Source organism: Eubalaena glacialis, chromosome 9 (assembly GCF_028564815.1).
Source record: "Eubalaena glacialis isolate mEubGla1 chromosome 9, mEubGla1.1.hap2.+ XY, whole genome shotgun sequence".
NCBI lineage: Eukaryota > Metazoa > Chordata > Mammalia > Artiodactyla > Balaenidae > Eubalaena > Eubalaena glacialis.
In genome coordinates, this window is record NC_083724.1 from 117,410,110 (window position 1) to 117,437,400 (window position 27,291).

The following is a 27,291-nucleotide window of genomic DNA, read 5'->3' on the forward strand; positions in this document are numbered from 1 at the left end:
AATAAGCCAAAAAACAGTGCATGATTCCACTTACATGAGGGACCTAGAGTAGTCAGATTCATAGAGACAGAATGGTGGTTTGGTGGTTGCCAGGGGCTGAGGGGAGAGGGGAGTAGTTATTTAATGGGTACAGAGTTTCAGTTTAGCAAGATGAAAAGAGTTCTGGAGATGGGTTGTACAGCAATATGAATATACTTAACACTACTGAATTGTACACTTAAAACGGTTAAATGGTAATTTTATGTGTTGTGTATTTTACCTCTATTAAAAATAAAAAACAGAAAGACAGTGTAAAAGCTTAGCAAGTCCCCAACACTGCATACTATTTGCCTCCCCAAAGGTATAAGCAGTATTAATCTAAGAGTTGGTAGTACTGTCTCTCCTGAACTTGTTCTATGAGATTGCTTTTCTGTAGCAGCTTCACACTTTTCCTGAGATGTCTGCCAAGTTTGTGAAAGTTGTAAAAGGACGGGTTGAACTACTAGACCTTTGTCATCAAAAACGGTCCAGGGGCGCTGGGATTCAGCTGCTGTGCTTCAGGTGGGAGAAAGAAGGGCTGAGAGCTGGGTGCTGTGTGGCCCCCAGTGTAGAGAAACTCGGCTTCTTTATATGTAATTTGTAAATGTCTGCTTGGCCTCAGAGTTCTGACACTAGAGTGAAAAAAGGAGAAAGAAAGTAAAACTAACCCAATAAACAAGGTATGAAATATACCCTGATCTCCATGTGTTTATAACTTGGCTTAGGAACAAAATATAGTTTGGAAGAAAAGAATGAAATAATACCAAGAGATGTAAATGACACTCCAAGACAAGGATACAAACAGGCAATTGAAGATCAATGTGATTAATTGCCAAATAAACCCATGGAAGCATCGGGTTAGTCTAGGAAGGCTAGTGACAGGAAGAGGAAGAGCAGGTGATAGGATGTGAGAAGGATGCTTGTACAGTGAAGAAGCGGGTAGAGACTTTCTGTGGAGGATAGCAGAGTAAAGTATGCCTTCTACCCTTCCTCCCTGAATACTGATAAATCAGATGAAAAGAACCCTCAGAATACAGTAAAAATTTCATCTCCAGTGAAACTAGGAAAGTTCCCTCAACTACAGAAATACTCTTAAATATAATGGAAATTCAAACCACATCGAGGGAAAGACTTGGAGAGCTGATCCATACCTCTCAGATTTCCAGCCCATGTAAATTTACCTGGTAAGAAAATAGATGAGAGGGGAAAGGAAGAGCCAATGTTTTCATTATTTGCAGATGAAATGGTCAACTTTGGTAAACAAATATGTAAGATCAGTATGGAGAAAGCTATAAAACTTAAAAGACTTTTTAAAAAGACATGGATAAATGGGAAAAGATACTATGTTCTTGGATTGGAAAACTTAGCAGTATTCTTTCTTCCAAATTCCCCCCCAAACAAAATCTATAAATTTAATGCAGTCCCAGCAAACATCCCAACAGGCTTTCTTAAATACAACTTGTCAAGCTGATTATAAAATTTATGTGGAAGAGTTATTGTGCAAGAATAGCCAAGATAGCTTTTATAAAGAAAACGTAAGAAGGGAGAACTTGTCCTATCAGAAATCAAAACAAGTGAAAATAAACAGGTACTGGCACAGAAATTAAGGCAATGATGTTCATCACAGCCCTGCTGTATGTAGTAGTGAAAAATTACTTGCTGAAATACAGCCAAGGCATTAGGAAAGGGGAAGCTATGGTACAAAAAGACTGGCATTAAATGATATATCCTTTCAGATATCAAAGTACAGCTAAACAACTGTGGGAATTATGGATTAGAACATAAATGTTTTGTACCTTTACAGTGTAAAACTAATAAATCCTCTTAAAAGAGTGAGATAGATCTGTACTGATATGGGAAAGTATCCAAATACATGCGTTTCCATGAAGAAACTAAACTGCAGAAGAGTCTGTGTGGTATGTTCCCATTTGCGTTCAGGGCAGATGGCACTGGTCTTCCAGGTGTCCCTTCCCGGGGCAGAAATATATCCCCCAACCCTGATAACATAGGCTTGCCTATGAGACTTGCTTTGATCAATGACATGTGACTAGAAGTCACTTGTGCAGATTCCAAGCACAGCTTTAAGAGTCATTATGTAGTTCTGACATCACTTTTTGCCCCCGCCATGAGGCTTGTATGACCCAGACGGAGGTTGCACCTTCAGCCTGGGTCTTGGAGTGAAGCACACACGTATAACAGAACTGCAGCTAACTTGCAACTGACATGTAATGTGAACAGCAGAAAATAAATCTTTAATATAGTAAGCCACTGAGATTCTGGGATTGTTTGTTACAGCATAACCTAGCAAAAGCTGTCTGATACATTGTTAAACAGCACCAAAACCAAACATAAGTGTTTTCTGAATATATATTTTTTTTCTCTTTAATTCATCTATATCTGTTACAAGTTTTAAAGCAGAATGTGACTTGAGCACTGCATTCCAATTCACAAAACTTGGCTCTGAGTTACTTTTCAAGGACTTTACAACATGTCTAGGTAAGCTTATAATTTTGCTACTCTAAACAATACTTTTCTTTGGAAAGCAAGTCCGGTGGATAGTTACTCCCTTCAAGTTGGTTCAGTTTAACATACTAATTTCTAGAAGCCTGGTATATGCAGTCAGTAACTACAGGGGAGGGAAGGTTTTGAACGTGTCTATAACATGCCTAATATATCCTAGAGATATGTACAAGGATGCCTGTTGCAGCATTTATTACAGCAAAAATTGAAAACTACCTGAATATACATCAATAATGAAATTGACAAACTAAATATGATATGTGAATATAATGGAAAACTATAAAGCAACTCAAAGTAGCTCCACATGTATCAACATAATTAAAACACTGAAGCATATTAATAAGCAAAAATAAAACTTAAGGATACAAATCATGTTATTTCTATGAAGTTTAAAACATGCAAAAAAATTATATATTGCTTTTAAAAAAGTATGCACATATATTACCAGAGTAAAAACATTCACGTGAATGATAAACCTATTCAAGATAGAGGTTTTTTCCTACTGAGGGAAGGAGGAGACGGGGATCTTGGGATGGATACACAGGAATCAACTATCTGCAGTGCTTTATTTCTTTTAAAAATCAGGAGAAAATATGGTAAAATGTTAAGATTTAACAAAGCTAGGTGCTGGCTTCAGGAGTGTTTTAATATTCTTTTCTTCTCAATTACTGAAATATTCCGTGTTTTTTAAAAAGTAAATTTGTAAACATGATGTACAGTGTGAGGGCATTCATGTAAACTAAAATTTAAATTTATACAAAGCCATACTTATAATGTTCAGAGGTATGCATATATGTGTGTAAGAGTATAAAAATGAATTGGAAGAATATACACTAAATTCAAAATAGTGGTTGGTTAAGAGATGGTGATAGGGAATAAAAGGGATTGTTATATTATTTTTGGTACTTTTCTGTAATTCTAAATCTCTAAAAATGAAAATTATAATTAATAACAGAAAATGTCTGGAAATAGAAAATTTGTTAGCCACCATTGCCTCTGAGGAGTGGGATTAATGGTAATGGTGGAGACTTTTATTTTTCATGTGACATCTTTCTGTACTGTTTGAATTCTTTTTTTTTTTTTAACATCTTTATTGGAGTATTGTTTGAATTCTTATAGCAGTTATGATGTTTACAATTTAAACATAAATTAGGGGGAAATAAATAAATATATGAGAAGAGTTACAATGTAGTGCCAAGTTAGGTGATTCAAAAAGTAGGGAGCTAGAAATCATCTTTTCCAAATATTTCATTTTTGAGTTGCAGAGACCAGAGCAAGAGAGGTAATGTTACTGTTGCTGAACATTTTGGCCTCCAGTTGCTTCTGGAATTGGTTCTCATTACTCCCAGCCTTTAAATCTGGTAAATGTAGTTTGTGATATTGAAGCAAAGGCTGGACCCCATTCACCTCATAGGCAGAGAGTCCTGAGAAACACTCCTGCAGCTATACTTCTGTGCCCTCTAGTGGTTGGAGGACTTTCCTCAAGGCCACTGTGTGTAGATATAGATATGTCCAGGGGGATTTGGGAAGAGTCTGGTTCATCCTTTCACCCAATCAGCTGCACTTCTCTGTCTTTTTATGTCAAGCTTCCTAAATAAGATTCTCTTTGAAGAAATGGATCTGCAGCTTAAAAAAAACAAGTGACATCAAAATCACTGGTGCAGAGTCATTTATACATTTGATCTGATACTAATCTGGATAATTTTCGAACTAGGAAGGCCCTCGATATGTGGTCTGACACCCCCATTTTACAAAGAAGATCCTGGTCATAGGCGGGTACAATGAGTGCTGCCTGGGTCCGTTGCTAGGGAGGGACACCGTCTCCTGGCCCTGCTGTAAGTGATCTTCATCCTTATTTTTTGTTTTGTTTTATGTCAAGTGAACTCAAAGCTAAACAGAGCCCTCCTGACTCTCCTTAGAATCACATTTCATGCAAAAAGCTTGCAGGGTAACTAGGTGGATTAGCAGGAGAAGAAGATATAAAGTGCTGGTGATTGAGTTTAACCTTAGTTTGATTAAATAATCCCCACGAAAGCCCCAGAGGGGGAAATGGTCCCGTGTACACAGTTCTACACCGTAGCACCTCTCCCCTTCTGAAAGGCGTAAATCTCCCCTGAAATGCCTCCCTAGCATTCAGAGCAATAAAGAGGTCACATTATATCTCCATAAATCTCCCCCAGCTGGCTGGCTGGCTGCTGCCATTCCAGGAGGTGAAAGGAAAGTTGTTTCCGTTTGACGGCCACTGGGCTGGAAGGAAAAGCCTTTTCCCTCCAGACCCATTGTCTTGATCCCTGAGGGAGCTGGTCTGGCAATTTGTTCAGTATTTCCTTTCCCTCCTGCCAGCTTGTCACAAGCTTAAAGAGGGGTTGCAGAGTCAAACGGGCCCAGACTGCCTTGGTATAAGTCTCCGCCTATGGCCCTGATAAAGGGCCTGGCGATAGCTCCCTCTCAGTCTTCCTAATTAATAAAAGGAACAAGGTCTAAACAAGCGGTGTGCATGGGTGTAACTGAGCATTAGAAGCCAAGCCAGATCCGCCGGGGTCTGGGGCCTAAGCCTGCCGAGGAGGCAAGGCTGGGGGGCCCTTGGGACAGGAACCAGGGTGCCCTGAGAGATGACAGCGGGTCGGTTAGACTGAGAACCCTCTTGGAAAATGGTGGGAGATAAGATGCTCTTGTGGGAAAGCAAAAAAGGGAAACTTCCCTGCTCTAAATGAAACATATTACTACATGAAACAGTGACGATGCTAGTCAGGGCATATTCATTTACTTTATTACTTTATTTAACCTATAAAAGAATTATTTATTGCAATTAGGAAATAAATTAGCATAGTTCAGTATTCAGAATGTTCACAAGAACATACAGTGAACAGTATCCCTGAGCTACCAGGTTACAGTCTCCCTGGAAGCAGGTCATTATTATCAGTTTCTTGTCTATCCTCCTAGAGGTATTTTTACTGTGCATACAAACAAATCTGTGTATAGATGCCTACCTCTTCTTTTTTTAAGAGAGTGTCATATGCCCTGTTCTGTTCAGCATATTTTGGAAAGAATTCCATATCAGTGTATAAAAGATTTTCATTCTTCATGGCTACACAGTACACCCTAATTGAATTAACAGTAGTTCCATATTGATGAACATATAAGTTGTTTTCCCAATCCTCTGCCATTGCAGAAAAAAATGCCACATTGAGTATCCTCGTACGTGAGCCATTTTACGCAAGTGCCAGCGCATCTGCAGGATAAATTCCTGGAAGTGGAATTTCTAGATCAAGTGTACAAGTGTTTATACTCTTCCTGAGATATTGTCATGTTGCCCACCTCCCTAGCCCCAGGCAGTACCATGCCCTGCTCTCCATCAGTATCTGCCTGCTTGTTTCCCCACACCCCCCTCCCAGGGCACAATTAGGTAACTGAGGCAGGCTGGCAGGAGGCCTGGACTCCAAGGAGGCAGAACCAGCGCCGGACTTTGTCCACAGCAAGATTGGCAAGCAGCTTTTGATTAGCTTGTCATACATCCCCACACTTTCTGGTCCTGCCCCCTGTGGAAAGGACCTTCGTCTTTCCCTCTGTGGGGTGGGAAGAATAGTCTGTGCCATAGTGGATACCTGAGCCCAGAGAGGGCCACCTATGTGGGAGGGGAGGCACCTGGGCCCACGGGGGAGAAGACACTTTGTCATTGGAATGAGAGGATCATGGGAAACTGAAGAAATGAAGCAGGCATCTCTAATCCCTCGACTCCTAGGCAGAGATGCTTTTGAAAATTAAATTAAAAACTGGGGCTTCCCTGGTGGCGCAGTGGTTGAGAGTCTGCCTGCCAGTGCAGGGGACACGGGTTCGAGCCCTGGTCTGGGAAGATCCCACATGCCGCGGAGCGACTAGGCCCGTGTGCCACAATTACTGAGCCTGCGCGTCTGGAGCCTGTGCTCCGCAACAAGAGAGGCCACGATAGTGAGAGGCCCGCGCACCGCGATGAAGAGTGGCCCCAGCTTGCCACAACTAGAGAAAGCCCTCGCACAGAAACGAAGACCCAACACAACCATTAAAAATAAATTAATTAATTAATTAATTAATTTAAAAAAAAAAAACTGTATTAGTGTTTGGGATTAACAGATACACACTAGTATATGTGAAAACAAATGGTATTAGTTATTTTGTAACAGCCTTATTAATATGCATTATGCAAGTAATATGTAATTTACATTCTGTAAAGTTCACTCATTTAAAGTGTGCAATTCAGTGGATTTTAGTATATTCACAGAGTTGTGCATCCGTCTCACAATCAACCTGAGAACATTTTCATCGCTCCAAGAAGAACCCTGAACCTATTAACAGTCACTCCCATTCCCTCTCCCCCAGCCCCTGGCAACCGCTAACCGACTTTCTGTCCCTGTGTATTTGCCCATTCTGGGCATTTCGTATGAATGGAACCGCACACTCAGTGGTCTTTTGTGACTAGCTTCTTTCACGGTACATGATATTATTATTATTTTTTTTTTTTTTTTTTTTGGCTGTGTTGGGTCTTCGTTTCTGTGAGAGGGCTTTCTCTAGTTGCGGCGAGCGGGGGCCACTCTTCATCGCGGTGCGTGGGCCTCTCACTATCGCGGCCTCTCTTGTTGCGGAGCACAAGCTCCAGACGCGCAGGCTCAGCAGTTGTGGCTCACGGGCCTAGTTGCTCCGCGGCATGTGGGATCTTCCCAGACCAGGGCTCGAACCCGTGTCCCCTGCATTGGCAGTCAGATTCTCAACCACTGCGCCACCAGGGAAGCCCCCTGATATTATTTTTAACCATCCATTTCCCCCGAGCTCAGGGCTTTTGCATTGCTATTCCCTCTGCCTCTAGCCCTGTTCCCCAAATACAGAGATGCTTATTTAATTAGCTGTTGATTTAATGAATTTGAGCTGTGTTACAGGAAGAGAAAATCTTTACATAGTCCATGTAATTGTCATTTTAAAAAATCAACTCAAATGTTCATATTTTTTTTACTGCAGCTTAGTTTTCTTACTCATTCCCCTATCAGTGGAGATTTGGGTTGTTTCCAGTGTTTGCCATGAACATCTTAAAAATAAATATTTCTCTCTTCCTCTGTCTCTCTCTGTGGTGGTGGTGGGGTCCTTTTGATGTATTCTCATGAATTATTAGAGCAGTTTTATCACTAGCAAGAGTGGGCTGGTTTTTAATGCATCATGGAGCACTTTTCCACATCCATCCATCTGTATATATAATTATATATACACATATTCTGTCAGCCGAATTATGATGTTTGTCTAGGAACATGCATCTTGGTGGCCAGGCAGACAGGCCAGGGGCAGAGCCTTCAGATTTATACCATCCTACTGCTGCCTCATTAGATGCTTTAGGATGCTGATTTGTTGAAATCTGAGCGGTCAAAATGCACTGAGTTTCTGTTGTGTGCTGAGCACTGCAGATGGAGTGACCCAGCCTGAGAGCAGCGTGGTGCTTGGAGGGCGAAGATCAGGTCACGAAATGTTCTAGAAGCTTACGTGAGTGACTCACCATCTCTGGACCTTGGTTTCTTCCACTGCACGTCCACGGAGTCACCCAAACACCTCTTCTAGTTTTCGAGGCTCTGTGCTTGCCCTCCAGAAGCCTTAGAGCCAGCACAGGGCAACCAGGATGAGGGGCCGTTCAGAACTTACCAGGCCCAGAAAAGGAAGGGTAGGGTTTGGGCTCAGTACCCAGAGTCCAGGAAGTAGCAAACATTTTCAATGGCTGATGGCCACCCAGGGATCCCGTGGCTGTAGCCGAGCCGAAGGCCGAACCCAGCCTGAACCCAGGGAGCTGGGAGATTGTCAGTGGCCAACTAGAGAACCCAGCATTTAGAGCAGTTTTAGGCACCTCTTTCCTTGCATTCTGCATGCACCCTGCCTGGGAGGTGGTGGCACTGTGGAGAAACGAGTGTGCAGGGGACCACAGGGGAGTAAGTGTGTCAGGGTTGTAGGTCTCCTACCTGGAGTTCGGCCGCGAGTGGCCATACGTCTGATTTTAAGCCTGTTGTCCCAGAATAATTGGTAATAAGCACCTTTCCCTCAGAAGCGTGCCATTCTGGATGATGAGGTGTGTGGCATCCAAGCCAGCCCGAGGGGTGTTAGAAAAGAGGAGAGCCGGTGGTTCCGGGTTTAAGAGGGTGGAGGCTACAGGACAGGGTGTCTGCTGAACGCAGCAGCCTGTAGAGACCCTGGCTAGTCTTCACTCAACGTCCACAGGCTTCTTCCCCAGGCCCCGCGGGGAAGACTCCAGGCAGCTCATCCACTGGGTGGAAATGGATAGGAGGGAGCCCACAGAGGAGGAGGAGACCACTGGGCAAAACAGTGTTCGTAGAAACACTGTTAGGAGGACAAACTATCGACATTAGCAAGAGTTTTACAATAGAAATTATAACACAACACAATCTTTGAGTGTTTCCTGCTTAGTTCATTTGCCTACTTTGAAGACTGTCTCCAAGCCCGTGGATCACAGGTGGGAAGGGCCACAGTGACCCTCTCCTGGGAGTCTACGTGTGTTTAACTTCCAGATCCGGCAAACGAAGTCACATTCTCAGAACCTAGCACCATAGAACTCTAAATGGCCATGCGGCAGTCTGTATCCACCATGGACTTAACCTTGCACAATGCCGGAGGCTCAGGATGTCATGGTCACTGAGGGTCAACTGTGAATTCTACAGCACCGAGAAATTTCTCCTGGGCCAGTGACTGACCCTTCTGTCATGGGGAAATTTTTACGCTGTAATTATATCCCTACATGTGGGGATTCTTGAAGGCCACAAAGATGCAGGCTAGGAGGCATTTCCCAAGCTGGTGTGCTGGAGAGCACTGAAACACATGTGCCCTGAGACGCTTCTGTGATCAGATGAGCTGGGTAAACAGGGCATACCTGAGTCCTGGACTTCTTGTGGTCCTCGCCACTAACATGTCATGTTGCGACCCTAGACTATCTTTCACGTACTGATTTTCGAACTGTTCGTGTTGATGCTGTCTGCTGCTGGGAAGAGAAGTGAGTCCCCGACAGGATGGTCAAACCATCTATCTGCCGGCAGGAGCTGGTGGGACTCTGGGCCCACGGTTAAGAGGCTACCCAGTCAGTCTGGGTTGAAATCCCAGCTCCTCTATTTCCTGGGCAAGACCTAACTTCTCTGAACCCCAGTGACATTCCTCTTTCCGGGCCTCCCTCCCACTCTGCCCCTGCTGTGCACACAGACCAGGTAGGAGTGGAGGTAGATACTTGGGAGCCTGTAGATCTTCAAGGGAGGAGCAGGTGGTCCACAGAATGGAAAGATAGAGGCTTGGCTCTTCCCACAGCTCCTTCAGTGACAGGCATTGGTTGCCCAGTGAAGTCTTCGCCTCATGTTTCTCTGTGTGATGTGTAATTTCTCTTAGCTTGTTAGGAGGTATTAACTCTTGGGAATATGCTGTAAATATTTTCCTGTAGTCTGTCATAGCAAGAGTTGTTCTTCAACCTCTTCTTTCTTTCCCTCCCTCCCCTTTTTTCTTTCTCTTTCTTTCTTTCTCCCTTCCTTCCTCCCTGCCTTCCTCTCTCTCCCTTTCTTTCTTTCTTTCTTTTTTCTTTCTTTCTTTCTTTCCTCCTTCCTTCCTTCCTTCCTTCTTTCCTTCCTTTCTCTCTCTCTCTCCCTCCCTCCCTCCCTATCTCTTTCTCTCTCTTTCTTTCTTTCTCTCTCCATCCCTCCCTGTTTTTGGTGCTTTTGTTTCTTCCTTTCACAATGTCCTTGCTTCTTTGTGATTTTTTTTTTAACCTGACTCATTCTTTAACTCTCACCTCAAGCCTGAAGCCAGGGTCCTAGGTAAAATGCTGGAGGGGTGTGTGTGTGTGTGTGTGTGTGTGTGTGTGTGTGTTGGGGGTTGTGGTGGAAATCTATTTCCAGTACAATTACAATATTCACCTGGAGAAAAGTTTAAAGGTCTCTCATATTATTCCGTGGCTATCCAGAAATGCAGTGCGCTAAATGTTTCATATAGATTATACTCAGCTTCCTTGTTTGTAAATTTCTAAAGCTGTCTGCCCCTCGTGGATCGGGGTCGGGATGTAGTGGATGCTCTCTGTGAACCCCAGCGTTTTGCTCTGGGCGCTCAGAGGTAGGGGCCCCGGCTCCGGCTCCGCAGGGCAGCGGGAACCGCTTCTGTTCAGCAGGAGCTTCCAAAATAGGTGCTCTAATCCCGCCAGCCAGACATTGCCTGAGCTGTGTGCGCCCTCCCCGCGGCAGCAGCCTGTCACAGGCTGGGCCTGACAAAGCCCAGAAGACCGAAGCCTCAGGAGCTGCCCCAAAACCTCGAGGTTTGTTTGCTGCTCACCAGGCGCCAGCCCCTGGGACAGAGCCGGGCCTGTCAGGAAATCCAGGCACAATCTCTGCTGAACTTTGGATGGGACTCGGGGCTGGGGTTCAGCATAGGACGTCTGGGTGGGGCTGGGGACTTTGTTCCTGAAGCCCCTTTGGCTCCGGGAGGTCTCTGGGCGGGCCCTCCCCTCTCTTTGCCGGCCTGGAATCCCCTCTGGCCTTGATTTGCAGCACTGAGTCGCTACCCTGGGCATGGGTAATTTCCGTTGTATTTGTGTGTCTTCCCTCCCCAGATAGATCGCACAGAGATCTAGGATGGCTGAGGATGTGCTGCTGGGGGGAGGGCGGGGGCCAGGTAGTGATGCAGTCCAGGCGTCATTGCAGTTTGTCACATTTAATGTAATTATTTGCTTTGAGTTGTGCATCCCCAGCCAGACGGAAACGACTTTGGGCAGAGATTTTTGCCCCAACTTTACCTAGTATATCTCTATGTCCAGCATTTGCTACAAAGGCAAATAGAGCAGACACACACGGCAAATGTTTGGGCTCCCCACCGGAAACCAGATGGGCTCAGCACCTGAGGGGTGAGGGAGAGGAGGGTCTCTCCCCCCCGGGCTCGGGCTCAAGACCCAGCTCCCCTAGCGAGTGGAAGCCCCTCCGAAGAGGGAAGGTGTGACGGACACCCCTGTGGTGGAGCTCAGAGCAGAGCCAGGCTCTGTGGCTCTGACCCAGCGGCTGGCACACGCATGGCCCCGTCCCTCAGCCTGAGCTCTCTCTCTAGCAGTCAGGAGACAAACCAGCTTTGGTGTTGCCAACCGCGATCCCGGCCTCTGAGTCCTCTCCCTCCTCCCCTCCACCTCCCCTCTCTTCCTCTCCTGCCTTTCCTCCTCCCAGCCCTGACTTGCCCGCTGGCCTGTGGGTGGGTTCCCCAAGATGGATGGAGCCGGGCATGAGAGGTCAGGTCCTTACCCGTGATTGCGTCAGCTCTCCGTGGGGAAGTAAGGGTGGGATCCTTCAACCTCCTGGCCCCCATTTTTCTTTCAGGCACTTGGGTGGGAGTAGTCTGCCTTAATTCCTAGGACTATCGGTACTAAATTAGATGCCGAAGAAATCATGCTGGGTTTGTTCCCCTCTTTAAAAAGAATTTTTTTAAATGGGGCATGGATGGAAGTGAGGAGTTAGACCCCCATTCTTGGGATGAGGGCACAATTCATTTTCTGCTTTTGGTTCCTAAAATGATCATGAATTAATATTTCCCATGAGCAGAGCCCCGAGACCTGTCACCCTGCCTGCAAGTTCATTCCCTGCCCACAGGTCTCAAACTGGGCCAAGTCTGAGAATGATATACAATTTACAGTTCTGAGAAAAGGTCAGATTCCCAAATCTCCTGGCTCTTTTATCTGTCCGCCCCCCCCCCAATATCCAGGCACCAAGGTTCTCCCTGGTTGTTCCCACTCCCTCCCAAACCCTCCAACCCTGACAATAACCCATCATTGTTATCTCATGTGGTGTTTGCAAAGCACTTTACAGCCATTGTTGTGAGTTTTTCCTCTTATTTACAAAGTACTTTACAACTATTATTACAAGTCTTTTCTCTGAATGTGGGGTAAAGCTGATCCACTTCCGAGAGAGCTGGATTCCCACTGCCTTCTAAATGGTTGGTCCAGTTCCTGTGATGCCCAGCACTGGGTGGGTGGGGCTTTCGTAACTCAAGGCCATGGCTGTGCCCTTCCTTATTATCGATCAGGCTGCTGCCCACTTGCCCTCGGGAAGTTCCACCGAGTGCATGTGTGATGAAGTGGTTGTTAGCAAGCTTCACACCGTCAGATGATGGTGCTGGTTTGGGGCTCCCAGCCTGTCACCTCCCACCTCCCCCAGAGTGGGTGCTAAACAGCAGGGTTTGAACCTCTTTCTCTCCCTTCTTCAGTTCAAGGGGGGAAATATATGTATGTGTCAGATGTAAGAGAGTAAAACAGTCCCTTCCCCCAGAGTGTACTGGGAGTTGCTTGAGGTGATCAAAAAATTTTTTTTGTTTCGTTCTTATTTTTTTTTCATATTTTAAAAACTAAGCAATTATAACATTACAGAACGGTGTTTTTACAAATGAAAAGTCCGGGGACTTCCCTGGTGGCACAGTGGTTAAGAATCCACCTGCCAAAGCAGGGGACACGGGTTCGAGCCCTGGTCTGGGAAGATCCAACATGCCGCGGAGCAACTAAGCCCGTGCGCCACAACTACTGAGCCTGCGCTCTAGAGCCCATGAGCCACAACTACTGAGCCCATGTGCCACAACTACTGAAGCCCACGCGCCTAGAGCCCGTGCTCCACAACCAGAGAAGCCACCACAATGAGAAGCCCGCGCACTGCAACGAAGACCCAGCGCAGACAAAAATAATTAAGTAAATTTAAAAAATAAAAATGAAAAGTCTATACAATTTGATTAGCCTAATAGAAGCCCCTTCCTGGTGGTCTCAGCTGCCATCACCGTGTATTTGGTGTTTTGCGTGATGCATTTTTCATTTAACATGGGAGGTAGGCATTTTTCTTTATTGTTAGGTTGTCTTTGTCATCATCATTTACAATTATGTAACGTTCCATTGAGTGGGTCAGATGGCAAGATTTTCTGGTAGAAGATATGGAAACTTTGCCCATTTGGAGGTGTGGTGGGTTGTAAGGAGATGTGGTGCGTCTGAGGAATGCTTTTAGGAAGCACGGCCTTCACCTCCCCATCCTTCCTTTGGCTGCTGTTGTAACGCCTGACTCTTCAATCTGGGACTTCTGCACTTCCTACCCTAGGCAAGAAGTCTCTGCCACCATAATGCCCAACTTGTTTAAGATATGTGGCCCAAATGAATTCCGTAATATTTACTCATTATTGATACTCTGGCCCAATCTGCCCAACCAGGTCATTAGCATTCTGAGCTCCTGTGACATCTATCGGAGTGCTGAAATAGCAGATGCTCAGGAAGTATTTGTCGGTGACAAATACACACTTGCCAACCTCCAGTGCCTTTCCCCAGCCTGTAAAATGGTTGCTTGACTGTGTAACCCATTCCGTGTGGCAAGAAGGCATTTCTAAGGCAAGCCTCGGTGCTGGGTTCTAAAGGTAGTCAGGCCAGTAACCGGTAGAAGAGACCAGGACTGCTAGGGAGGCTCCTGGGCTGAGATCCTGTCCTGGATGTAAAACAATAAATATGAAGAGAAAAGGGAATCTCCCCTCCAGAAAAGAGGAGTGGATGGAGAAAGACCCTCTCCCTGTGCAGCCTTCTTTAGATGAACTGGAACATAGGAAAGAGGTTGGTTTGCTTATCTTCAAAAGGAAAAGAGTGTGAATCTTCATCGGTGAGAGGCACGTTCTGAAATATTTATGAGTGAAATGACAGAATGTCTGGGATTTTCTTCAAAAGAAATCAGGATGGGGGAAAGTGGGTGGAGGTATACATGAGACAAGATTGGCCACAAATTGTTGGAAGCTGGATGGTGATTAAATAAGAGCTCATTTTCCTATTTGGGCCACTTTTTAATATGTTTAATTTTTTTCATTGTTAAAAAAAAAATAGACTAATTGGGTTGTGCTCGGTTTGGACTGGAAAGGTGATGTAAAAAGCCCTCCATCGTGATTTAGACAGGAATGCAGAGGATCAATTTAGAGGCTGTAGCGCCATCTAGTGTTGATTGCAAACACGCTGCAAAATGAGGACATTGCCAGCGCCCCTCCTTGGTCTGAGGGCCTTTTGTGAGCCCCCCTGGCCTTTCCAGTCCCCTCACCGGAAGGCTGGGCCGAAGGAGCAGGGCCACCGGGCAAGGGCAGGTGGAGGGTGACGTGCAGGTTGTTCACTCCACGCCTCCCCCCCGGGTTTGGGGAAGCAAGCCGAGAACAGGAGTCATCGTGTCATGTGCGGCTCTCAAGGCAGGTGACCTTGCTGGAGGGTTCTCAGTGTGACCCAGGTGCAAAAATAGCCTCTCTTGTGACCGGTGTGTGCTCAGCTCCCCGGCCTGAGCAAACAGCCCCTCACACCTGCACACTGTTTACTCATAGTTACTTGTTTGCAGGTGCAAATGACTGTTTGTGTACCCAGAGTTGAGGAGAGGGCCTCCACCATCCTCTTCTCCAGCCCGAGTTCCCTCAGAGCAGGTAGCGAGGCCACAGAACTAGCAGAGTGTGTGGCCTTAAACCCCAGGGTAAGGGGCTAGGCTGATGGAGGGAGAGCTCTTACCCTCCTCCCCAAGTCTCCCCCCTGAACTAGAGAAAAATCCACTTTTGCCTCTGGTAGTAGGACAAGAACAATCTGAACACCAGGGTGGCTGTATTTAGGGACAGAAAATTTAGAAAGGATATAAAAATTTTCAAAATAGGAAGCATTTTGTATACATGGAGTATACATGGAGTCAGAGAGACTTCTGGAAGTTCTGAGCCAGGCTTTATGTAGATGACAAGGAATAAGGAAACTGGCCCAGCCTGTCTCAGCAGGATGACTGAAATGGCCACGAGTAAGATGAGTCAACTGTTAAATTCTATGGACATGGAAGACAAAGGTGATGGGGAGGGAGGGGCCTGTGAGTGAGTGCAGGGCAATGGCAGGGATGGCCACGTTCCTGTGGACGGGTTCCACTCTAAAGCACCATTGCTCATAATATGAACCTGTATTTTATGTTCCAATAAGCAAGAAAAATGTCAGACTATGACACAGCATATCATACAGATACACTGAAATGAGAAAAATGAATTACAGCCTTTTTCTGCAGGAAAGTTTGAAAATTTCAAGAACTTTCAGAAAAAGATAGTCCCTTTGGCTCAGTAATTCTACGTCTAGGGGAGTATCCTAAGGAATAACCAGAAATGCTAAGATTGGTTTTCAAAATGAGCGGTGTCTACAAAAGTCAGAAACTGGCTAAGTAGAAGTTCAATGAGAATAGTTAAAGGATGGTGCAGTACTAGCATGGGATAATATACACTAAAATATGTTTATAAAGAATTTCTAATGTGGGAAAATGCTTTGGTATGAAGTGAGAAAACGGGCTCAAAATGATACAGCTTGACCTCAAGTAGACAAAAATATGTCAATATATAAAACATTGCAAAGGATCTAACAGAACAAAATGTTAATAACATGGTGATCTTTGAGTTACAGGATTATGTATGATTTCTATATTTTTTTTACACATTCCAGCATTTAATTGTCCCGAAGTAAATATTTATTATATTTTTATTGAAAAGGAAATGGAATCTCAATTTTGAAAGGGAAAAAAGAGAGAGAGAAGGTCTTGAGTGGAACTCAGTGTTAGGTGAAACCCCCCCCCCCCCAGGCTCTGAAGGAGAGAGAAATACAGGCGCTGGTGGTCTCTGCCACACTCCCTTCCCTTTCTCATGACCAGGGAGAGCCTGCTGTGTCTGGGATGCCGGGGGTAAGGTCTGCTTGCCAGGACAGCCCTCTGAGCCGGTTCCCAAGGGTTAGGGCCGAGCGAGGCAAAGCCAGGCAGCCCAAAGCGATCCGTCTTCCACTCCTTGCAAGGAGAGGGCATTATTTCCTTGGTGTCTAGATTCTCCGCTGTGAGATTTCTGGCATCAACAGAGAACTAATCCTCTGTATTGTTTCCCACCCAGTAGATATGTTTGACGACTTCTCGGAAGGCAGAGAGTGTGTCAACTGCGGGGCCATGTCCACCCCGCTGTGGCGGCGGGATGGGACGGGACACTACCTGTGCAACGCCTGCGGCCTCTACCACAAGATGAACGGCATCAACCGGCCCCTCATCAAGCCCCAGCGCCGCCTGGTAAGCCAGTGCCGGGCGCCCAGCAGCCAGGCTTCTCTCCTTCTGTCAGCTCCTGGCTTCAGGGCTCGGTCTTGGTGGGAAATTCCTGGTTTTGAATTTGGGGCTTCAAGTCATGTTTCAGAGAAGGTGAAGGGCTGGGTGAGTGGCAAATAGTAATTTCTTACACCTTCAGAGTTGGCTTGAGCTACGAGGATGGTCCAGACCATTTAGTTCAACCCCTTAATTATGCAGAAGTGAAGAGTGAGGCTCAGAAAAGCTAATGGCCTTACCCATGGTCACTTAGATACTGAGTCTCCCCTTGGGGACCAGAGTCCAGACTTCCTGCTCCCCGACCCAGCGTTGTCTGGTGTATCTCCTGTGTTCACATCAACTCCACGAGGAAGGCTAATTCATCCTTTCTGTGTTGTGACTTACCCTGTTTTCAGTTGATCCCTTGATAAGCCCAAAGACCAGGGAGATTATGGGGGGCGTGCTGGGCCCTGTGGCTGGGGAAGAGTTGGAACCAAGTTTTTGTCTCCTAGTTTCCTGGTCTTTTCTACTAAAATTTGATTTTGACCAATTCGAACTAGCTTTCACAGATATTAGGGAAAGAAGAACAGAGGGGATAAACCCTGGTGCTTCCCTTTCTTGAGGTCAGTCTTTGAAGACACTCAGACACAGTAATTCCTCACCCCCACTCACTCCTGGCACCTGAGGCCCAGATTCATTCTACTTTGAGGAGAAGCTTTTCTGCCTACAGTATGCAGGGCTTGCTGGGCTTTTCCCTGACGCGAGTGACTGATAATGTTGCTGACGCCGCAGTTATGACCAGGATTTGCCATCCCCTGCAGCACAGCCCTTTTGCTCCCGCGCCCCCAGGAGAGGCTTAGGGACGCGGCATCCGAGCATCCGGTGCGGTGGCTGGTCTGAGACTCACACAGCCATGCCCCACGCTCACTGCCGGTGAAGCAAGATGCTGTGGCGCCTGCTGTGTCCTTGTCCTTGGACCTGAAGGGTCTGTCTCCTGTGTTGCAGTCCGCCTCCCGCCGAGTGGGCCTCTCCTGCGCCAACTGCCAGACTACCACCACCACTCTGTGGCGCCGCAACGCCGAGGGCGAGCCCGTGTGCAACGCCTGCGGCCTCTACATGAAGCTCCACGGCGTAAGGGTCCCCCGACCGTGTCCCGCGCTTTCCTCCACCGCTCGGGTCTCACCCCTCTTCCTCCCTGCAGATCATAATTCATTTTATCCTTCTTAACAAAGAAATGTAGATCTGGAAGGGACCTTAGAGACTGTGTAGTGCGTTAGGGTTGCTATAGCAATACCATAGACTGGGCGGCTTAAACAATAGCAATTAACCTCCATGGTTCTAGAGGCTGGAGCTCCGAGATCAGAGGCCAGCAGGGTCGAGGGAGGACCCCCTGTCCAGTGGCAGACTTCTCTCACTGTGTCCTCACTTGGTGGAAGGGGCAAAGGAGCACTGTGGGGTCTCTATTATAAGGGCACTAATCCCATTCATGAAGGCTCCACCCTCATGACCTCATCACCTCCCAAAGGCCCCACTTCCTAATACCATCACCTTGCATGTTAGGTTTGTGCACATATGAATTTGAGAGGGACACAAACATTCAGACCGTAACAGAGACATTGCTATGGAACATCATTTCCATCTTTAACATTACATAAGTCTAATTCCCATTTCACAGTTGAAGAAACTAAAAAATAGTCTATATGTGTGGTAGTATGATATATAACAAAGGTAACAATTCAATGGATAAGGGATAGCTTTTTAAGAATGATTGTATTGACATAATCTGGAAAACAAAAACAAAACTTGACTTCTACCTCCTACCAAAAGCAAAAATAAACTTGGATGTATTAAAGATATGAAATATAAAACATCTTTAAATAGAGACAATAAAAATACTAGAAGAAAATGTAGAGGGGGAGTATTTATATAACCTTGGGGATGGGAGGAGAAGTTTTCTTCAGCAAGTTTTCAAAACTCTTAAGCCATAAAAGAAAACTTAGATATATTTGATTGTATAACATCTCATATTAGTGTATGGAAAAAGATACCCCAAGAAAGTAAAACCAATACATACATACATGAGAAAAAGGATTAATATTTCCAGAATACAGAGAGCTTCTACAAGCCTCTTTTTTTTCTGGCCACACGGCTTGTGGGATCTTAGTTCCCCAACCAAGGATCGAACTCAGGCCCTTGGCAGTGAAAGTGCAGAGTCTTAACCACTGGACCGCCAGGGAATCACCAAAGCTTTTTATGTTCTAATTTGGAACAATCTCCATTACATAGTGCTTAAAAATGAAGTCCGTGCGGAACACTGTACATAGCATGGTTCCAGTTTTATAAAGAAAGAGGGAGAACATAATTTATATGTAGTTGCTTATATATACATTGAACACGTTTGGATGGATGAATACACATACATATGTATATAGGTATGTACATGTGCACACATGTTTGAGAACTTTTTAAAATGTAAGAAACAGGCTGTTATTCCAATTGCCTCATGGGCAGAGGATTGATAGTAGTAAGATGGGAGGGGTTGTTATTAACTTAATCTCATGCATCTTTTCATGTTTTCTTGTTATAATGAGCTTAAAAATGTCTAAAAATAGAGAAAGCCCACGCACAGCAACAAAGAGCCAACACAGCCACAAAAAAAAAAAAAGTCTAAAAATATAGTTAAGAATACTCATAAGAAAACATATTGACCCTTGAACAATGGAGGGGTTAGGGGTGCCGACCTTCTGCAGTCGAAAATCCATGTCTAACCTATAGTCTGCCCTACATGTACGTGATTTCTCCTTACCTGTGGTTCCACATGTGCAGAGTCAACCAACCACGGATCATGTAGTGCTGTAGTATTTACTATTGAAAAAGAATCCACATTTAAGTGGACCCATGCAGTTCAAACCCATGTTGTTCAAGGGTCAACTTTTACAAGAAGTGTATACAAGGATACTTGTTGAATCATTGTAATAATGAAAATGGAGAAAAAAAACCTTTGGGAGGAAAATGGTTAAAGAAACTATTGTTCTTCAATAGGGGAACGATAAAAGGAACTGATAGAAGAATATTATGTAGGTATTAAAAGGATTGTGTCTGTAAAAAATTAGAAATAGAATTACTATATGATACAGCAATCTATTTCTGGTATAGATCCAAAAAGAATTGAAAGCAGAATCTCGAACAAATATTTGTACGCTTATGTTCACAGCAGCATTATTCGCAATAGCCAAAAGGTGGAAGCAACCCATGTGTCCATTGATGGATGGATGGATAAGCAAAATGTGGTCTACACATACAATGGGATATTATTCAGCCTTCAAAAGGAAGGAAGTTCTGACACAGGCTACAACATGGATAGACCTTGAGGACATGGTGCTAAATGAAAGAAGCCAGTCACAAAAGGACAAACACAGTGTGATTCCACTTATATGAGGTCCCAGAGGAGTCAAATTCCTAAAGACAGAAAGTAGAATAGTGGTTGCCAAGGGCTGAGGGGAGGGAGAAGTGAGGAGTGACGATTTAATGAGCACAGAGTTCAGTTCTGCGAAATGAAAAGTGTTCTGGAGATGGATGGTGGTGATGGTTCATGGCAATGCAAGTATACTTTTTTTTTTTTTTTTTTAAGGAGTCTCTTGAAATTTTATTCAATTTCAAGGGTACAGACAAGAAGCAAATTTCACAAAGAAATAATGCAGCAATGTAATTACTGGCTTGGATGGCTGTACTTGAGGTTGTTCAGAGTGCTATGAACTATCTGGATTATCGGCGATCCAGTTTTCTCCATTCTTCAGCTCTTTGCCACACGAGGATCCATTAGTCCTAACTAGAATGGAAATGAGGTGTACTTACAGAGATAATATTTTATTCTTAGGATGCCAGAAAATGTAGAACATCTTTCTGAAGTAATAGAGGCTTCGGTCTGTAAGTGGGTCACTTATTTCCCCAATAGGTTTACCTCTAAGTCAACTTGAAGCACAGCCTTCAGGATTTCAAGCTTAAAAAAATGGTTGAAACTGTTTTCATCCTAAAATATTTTAAAATGGTTACACTGACTGGAAATTCCCTGAAATGAAACAGCTCAGTTATATTTGATAACTTTGTAGCACCCCAAATTCATTAGACACATTTAATGCATAGTTCCCAGACCTGCAGTAATACAACCATAACCATTCTAATCATATCATAGTTTAATAAGTTATTGATTGGTCCCTCTAGATAAAGTCTACAAAGCAAAGGACTGAGCAGATCTGTTGCCACGTCTCCTCAATGGCTCTATAGTAGGCACAAGCAGTTGAGCTTTTATTTTAACTAAGGTTATTAAGAGTTACTAAATTGACAGTGATAGAGTGAATTTGTAAAGTATCCTTACCATTTTTTCAATTCATTAAGAAATGATAATCTTAGAATAAGGATAAAGCGATTATAGGTGCATTGGAAAATTAAAATGATTGGATTTGATATGGCTGCTAATAGCCCATAGTTAAATAGAAGGAAAAAAAGTGGGGAGGGAAAGCCTTTCTGATCCATACCAAATTTCATACAATTATGCATAAGATTGTGTTTAGGTACAAATCCACTGCAATTCAAGTTTTTAGACAGAGGCCATTTATAAATTCATTATTTTGAAGTCAAAAGTACTTATCACATCTTCTAGATCCCACTTAAATAAAGTCTTCTTAAAAACTTATTTCTTAATAATCATATTTTAAACCACTAGGTTTCAGTAGGCTGGTGAATAGACATACTCTATATCAATACTAGAGGACTAATACTTTACATGAAAGATCATAGCAAGGCAGTTTACCAGAATTCTCATAGAAATGCACATTAGCCTATTTTACATGGCACCTGTAAATAGCATCTGAGGAAATTTTTACAAAGATAATTCAGTAGTCTAGGTAGTAATGTACACTAAAACTTTGGCATCTGTGTTACATTTTAAATCAACCAATAGTTCTATCAGTTCCTGCAAGCAGCCTACTTGAATATGACAGTCGACTCATCAGTAAAATTTCAATGCCATTTATCAACGTGTTATGATGAACAACTTTAATTAAAATAAATTCATTCACCTAGGATTTTAATTGATTTTTATAGATGAGAAGGAACCTGAATGATTCTATTTATGATACATTTATAAATCAAGTAAGAATCTGGCAAGACCTCCAAAGCCAGTGGGAAATGATTTGTCTGATGCCTATGGTGGGAAGGGTATAAAGCACAGCTGTTAAAAGATGGTGGCTGGGAGAAAACCAAGTTCTTCTATCTTCTAGTGACCCTGGCAGAAAAAAATACTGCTTCAAGATTTGGACACACATAAAGATACATCTGCCAATGCAAATGTCTATCACTAGGTCCCCTCTCCTTTTAAAAAAGATATATTAGAATACACATTCTCAAATGGGGGTGGTGTCACCCCCAAGTAGGACCAAAAAACCCCCTACTCTTTTCATGTATAAAGCAGATATAATACATATACAGCATATCTATGATATTAAAATTCATTGGGGGAATTCCCTGGTGGTCCAGTGGTTAGGACTCCATGCTTTCACTGCCGAGGGCTCGGGTTCAATCCCTGGTTGGGGAACTAAGATCTCACAAGCTGTGTGGCACGGCCAAAAAAAATTCATTGGGGCACTATTTAAAAAGAAAAAGTTTAAAAGGCTTTGGGGGTGGAGTTGATGAAAAAATGTTTTAAGAAACACTGAATTAGTAGTGACTCTCTCAGTCACATGCATTTCCTCTCCCCACCATCACTATGCTATGTCAAAATACCCTGTGGCATTTTTGGTATTTGGAATTTTCATAAGAACATAATGTCTCTAGGACAATACTCCCAGAATAATTAAGATTAAGAAATTTATTATCAGCTCTAAACACATTTAATTATGGCATCTAAGAGGAGACTTATCCTTAGAAACTGACACCAAGTTAGGGGAATCAATTAACATTTATCTGATCATAATTACGAGTACAATCTTAACGTCTATATTAAGAATTACAGGTTTAAGTTTGGCACTGGCAGCTGAAATTCAAAATTGCCACTTAAAATTCAAAATGAAAATCTGCGAAGTCTTTTTAGAAAGCATTCCCTTTCTTTACACTATACTGTCACAGGTGACTTTATCCATTAATGCGAGTATACTTGACACTACTGAACTGCACACTTGATAATGCTTAAGATGGTAAATTTTATGTGATGTGCATTTTATGACAATTTTTTTTTTTAAAGTACTGAGGTGGGTGGGGATAAACATGAGGACAGGATTCTTCTGAAGTCAGGATGGTCTTCAAGAGGTGGGCGCGGGGCGCGGGGGTAGGGGGTGGCAGGGCGGGGAGGGGAGGATACTTTCCTCCACGAGTGGGAGTGCTGTCTCATCTGACTCTCAGTTGACTAGAAGGCAGTTCAAGTTCACGTATGCTACTGCACTTCTCTTTTTTTCTGGCCGCACCATGCGTGGCTTGTGGGATCTTAGTTCCCTGACCAGGGATTGAACCCGGGCCCTCAGCAGTGAGAGTGCGGAGTTCTAACCACTGGACCGCCAGGGAATTCCCTGCACTTCTTTCTTAACAATTCCATGTTCACATCTCCGAAGTGATCATCACTTGTCCTTCTGTATTTGCAGGTGTGGCCTCTATTAGTCCCATATGGGAGACTAGCACAGACCAGGGGCTAAACAATTTGGTTGGCCAGGCCTGAAAGAAGCCAGATGTGGGGCAGGCACACTATTTTAAAATAGTAGAAAGATGCCCCTGCAGGCCTGCCCCCGACACTTGTTTAGGCATCTTGAATGGCTCAGGACTGTTATGCCCGACAGTCACTGCTTGTTTAGGAGAACTCAGATGCCCTAAAGTGCCGTCATAAAGCACTCAGGCACTGGCCACAGGGCAGTCTCTCCACCATCGTCCCTGCTGCTCCCGACACCCATGGAAACCACCACTTGCCCCAGCCAGGCTCAGCACGGTGCAGAGCTGCTCCGTGTAGAGTGACTTTACATCTCCACTCTCCAGGCCGCCTCAGGTTGTGCCCATGATCTCGGCATAACTATTAATAGCACCCCCTTTTCACTCGCACAGTGACCCAGTCTGGCTGATCAGTTAGCGGCTTTGGCACATACTGTTCTTGCTACTTGAAATGTCTGCCCCTCATCTACTTGACAGTCTCCTACAACCCTGGCATCACCTCCTCAGGGAGGCCTGCCTTGATGTGCCCATGTGCAACTTTCCCTCCCCCAGCCCAGGACACAGTTCAGTGTTTCTTTTCTATTTTCCCTCATCACCTATGAATCTGGTTATCTTCTATTTGTCTGTCTTTCCCAACTGTGAACCTCTGGAGAGAAGGGACTGTGTCTTTAGGTCTTTGTTTCTCCAGAGTTTAGTATAATACCCAGCATGGAATAGACATGCTCAACACATTTTTTTTTTTGGTAGAATTGATTTCCTGCTTAGCAGGAGTTCCAGGCCTGATTCACTCAGTCTCAGCCCCAAGGTTTGTAAAGGAATTGCATAGATCTGGCCTTCTCATTGTGTATGTACGTGTGTGTGTGTGTGTGTGTGTGTGTGCAAATAATGTCACAGATCAGGTACAAATGGAAAACCACGTATATCGACTTGTGACCCCCTAGGTCCCCAGGCCTCTTGCAATGCGGAAAGAGGGGATTCAAACCAGAAAACGGAAGCCCAAGAACCTTAACAAATCGAAGACGCCAGCAGGTGAGAAAAAGATCGATGTGTAATTATATGAATAACTCAGTAGCTTTCAGAGTGTGTGAGCATCGTGTATGCTCAGGTGGGCCAGCCCAGGCTACCAGGGTGTAATGATAGCATCGTCCATCCCCAGCTGTTCAGGACAGAATGAATAACCCAGTGCAAAAGTAACATCACCATGGAACATATTGGGAGCTTTTAAAGCAGGCTCAACTCATGTTGTGGCCTGGTTTTTGCCAGTTGCAAAGACTGCAGAGGTCCAGCTGGACCGGTTGAGGGCCTGGAGGAAAAAGGAACATGAGTCGGTCCCTCCATCTTTGGTGCTCCAGCCACTCGGGAACTCAAGTTCTTTCAATTCGCTTTGGGCTAAGTGGGGTGTAGGAAGACAGGGTCCTGTGAGTCATGTTCAGATTGATTTGTAACATTAATTTGTAAGCCAGTGTATAATTAACATCATGTAGTACTCTGTACTTTGCAAAGCTCCTTCACAAATATTATCTCATTGATCTTTACAGACCCCCATGAGAGCACATTTATGATCTCCATTTTACTAATGAGCAAACTGAGGCTCAGAGAGGGCAATGACATCACAAGGGTCACACAGCTGTGAATGGGTAGAGCTGGAATTTAAAGCCAAGTGTTTTCACTTCAGGGTCCATATTCTGTTCAATATATACTCTGCCTTCTCAATTTCTAGATTTCAGAATGAGGACTACTCGGGTCCCCTACCAAGAGCACTCCCTCCTCAGTACCGCTGTCAAATTAAAGATTTCACTGGGAAATGTGGCAGTTGTGGAGAAATTAAGTCGGCTGATACGATGGAAAGTTTATCTTCTAATCTAAGGCCTGACAAAGTCAGATAAATTTCCCTGTTCCACTGCTGAGAACATGACCGAAGTTCTCCTTTTCCAGATTCGACAGTGGCTCGCTCCTCCTGGCAGTCATGTCTTAGCAGAACGTTCAGTGGCTCACACCAGGTCCTCGGCCTTTCTCCCTGCTTCCACATTGTTTATACGAACAGCACCTTCCCCTGGGGAACTTCATCTCTTTGCATGGTGGGGTCCCAGCGGGAGCAGGCGTCGGTTCGGGTGTACAATCCCCTATCCGGAATTCCAAATCCAGGGAGCTAGATTTGGCAGGAAAATGTAATCGGAACTGACACAGGCTAGTTACAGTCTTTATTTATCCCATGTGCAAATATTCCCATGTTTTGCTGTAGAACTATTAATGTATTTAATTACGGGGTGTTGTCCCAGACCCCGCTGCAGGTATTCTGTAATATTCAGTCTTTGCCCTTTTTAAAATCCAAAAGTTTGAATCCTGAGACACATGTGGCCCCAAGCATCTGGGTTAAGGGGTGGTGAGCCCGTCATCTGAAAAAGTTCCCTTGAAATTCTGCTACTTCTGCTTCATTGTGAGAACCGTTGCCCTGCACTGATGGAAGGACCCTGCTTCTCTCCCCAGCAAATGTAGACAAGCCGTTAGCGCGGATCTGCCCTGGCTGTCTCCAAGGGCCGCCATCCGTTTGTCCCTGCCCCTGGGCTGGGTGTCCTGACTCTGCCTTGTTCCAGGTCCCTCGGGCAGTGAGAGCCTCCCTCCCACCACCAGCGCTTCCAGTAGCAGCGCGGAAGAGATGCGTCCCATCAAGACAGAGCCTGGGCTGTCATCCCACTATGGGCACGGCAGCTCCCTGTCGCAGGTACTGCTCGTTGGGGGGTAGCCTCCAGGCGGCCAGGCCCCCCGCCCGAGGCGAGGGGCTGTCTGCACGAGGATATGTTTCAGCACATCTGATCAAGCTACAGCGATTTGGACACACGACCGTGATGCATGCGTTTAGCAGTTCCTCTGTGCCAGGACCCGTGTGCTGGCACACAGCATTGCTACAACCGGAATCAGAGTGCGGCCGCTGTGTGGGAGGCGGAGCGGGGCTTTCTAGGCCAGTCTGTCTCCTAAGTAAGGGTGGCTTGACCTTGGCCTTGAGGGTGGGTAGATTTTAACAGGAGGAAGGGGAGGAGGAGGCCCCTCCTGGCGTGGGCAAAGGTGTAGAAGCTGCAGAGGGCAGGGCGGGCGGGCTGGGGTTGGTGAGGAGGTCACAGGCAGGATGCCGTTGTCATGAGGGTTGGCTGCGGGTCCAGCTTCACATGTGTGTCCAGAAGATGGGCCAGCAGGACCCTCATTTCCCTCTGTCAGATATGATGGCAGTCCTGCTCCTCCAGCCCCTTCCCTGTGTGGTTCCCCCATCCAGGATCAGGATGCCCCCAGGCTTGGTCATGGTCTCCCATTAACTCTGATCTCTTCTCCGCCTGTCCTTGAGGCGGGCGAGTCCTAATGAGCCTTCTGCCGTCAGGGTGAAGAGAAGCTGGTGCCCTGGGGCCAGGAGAGCCAGGAGCCCCTTCTGGGCAAGGGGGGGATGGCTTCCTTCTGAAAATGGAGATTGATGGTGAAAAGACTGTAGAAAATGCCTCGTGTAACCGTCAGAGGCTTCTGAGAAACCAGAATAGTCACAAAGCTACTGGGTCAGTGCTCAGAAGCAGCTGATGAGTCACGCAGACCTCCTGCATCCCATAGCACAGGGGTCAGGGGGACAGAGTGCTGCCTGATGCCTCTCCTGCCCTTGTCCTTTGGCCCTGTCCTCTCGTCCCCTTCCTGGGGTGGGAGCCAGCCTGGGCACAGCTGTGGAATGCGGCTCCCCTCTCCAGCCCAGACCCCCTCCTGAGCCCCAGGAGGGATTCCACTGACCACATCTCATACGTTTCGCTTTCAGACATTCTCGGTCAGCGCGATGTCTGGCCACGGGTCCTCCATCCACCCGGTCCTCTCGGCCCTGAAGCTCTCTCCGCAAGGTTACGCGTCTTCTGTCAGCCAGTCACCGCAGGCCAGCTCCAAGCAGGACCCTTGGAACAGCCTGGCCTTGGCTGACAGTCACGGGGACATAATCACTGCATAA

The 27,291-nt window shown here is 45.3% G+C and overlaps 1 protein-coding gene across 3 annotated transcripts in view; it reads left to right on the plus strand.

Moving 5' to 3' along the window:
• GATA4 (GATA binding protein 4) overlaps positions 1-27,291 on the plus strand; it is a 46,391-nt gene extending 19,100 nt beyond the window's left edge. The window contains exons 2-6 of one of the 3 annotated variants that reach the window (XM_061199477.1): positions 16,453-16,622; positions 17,637-17,762; positions 24,263-24,350; positions 25,916-26,043; positions 27,109-27,291. In XM_061199477.1, coding sequence (XP_061055460.1) covers positions 16,453-16,622; positions 17,637-17,762; positions 24,263-24,350; positions 25,916-26,043; positions 27,109-27,291 — 695 coding nt within the window. Of the gene's footprint in view, positions 1-16,452; positions 16,623-17,636; positions 17,763-24,262; positions 24,351-25,915; positions 26,044-27,108 lie in introns of those variants that run through there. The other 2 variants (XM_061199478.1, XM_061199479.1) reach the window with 2 other exon arrangements.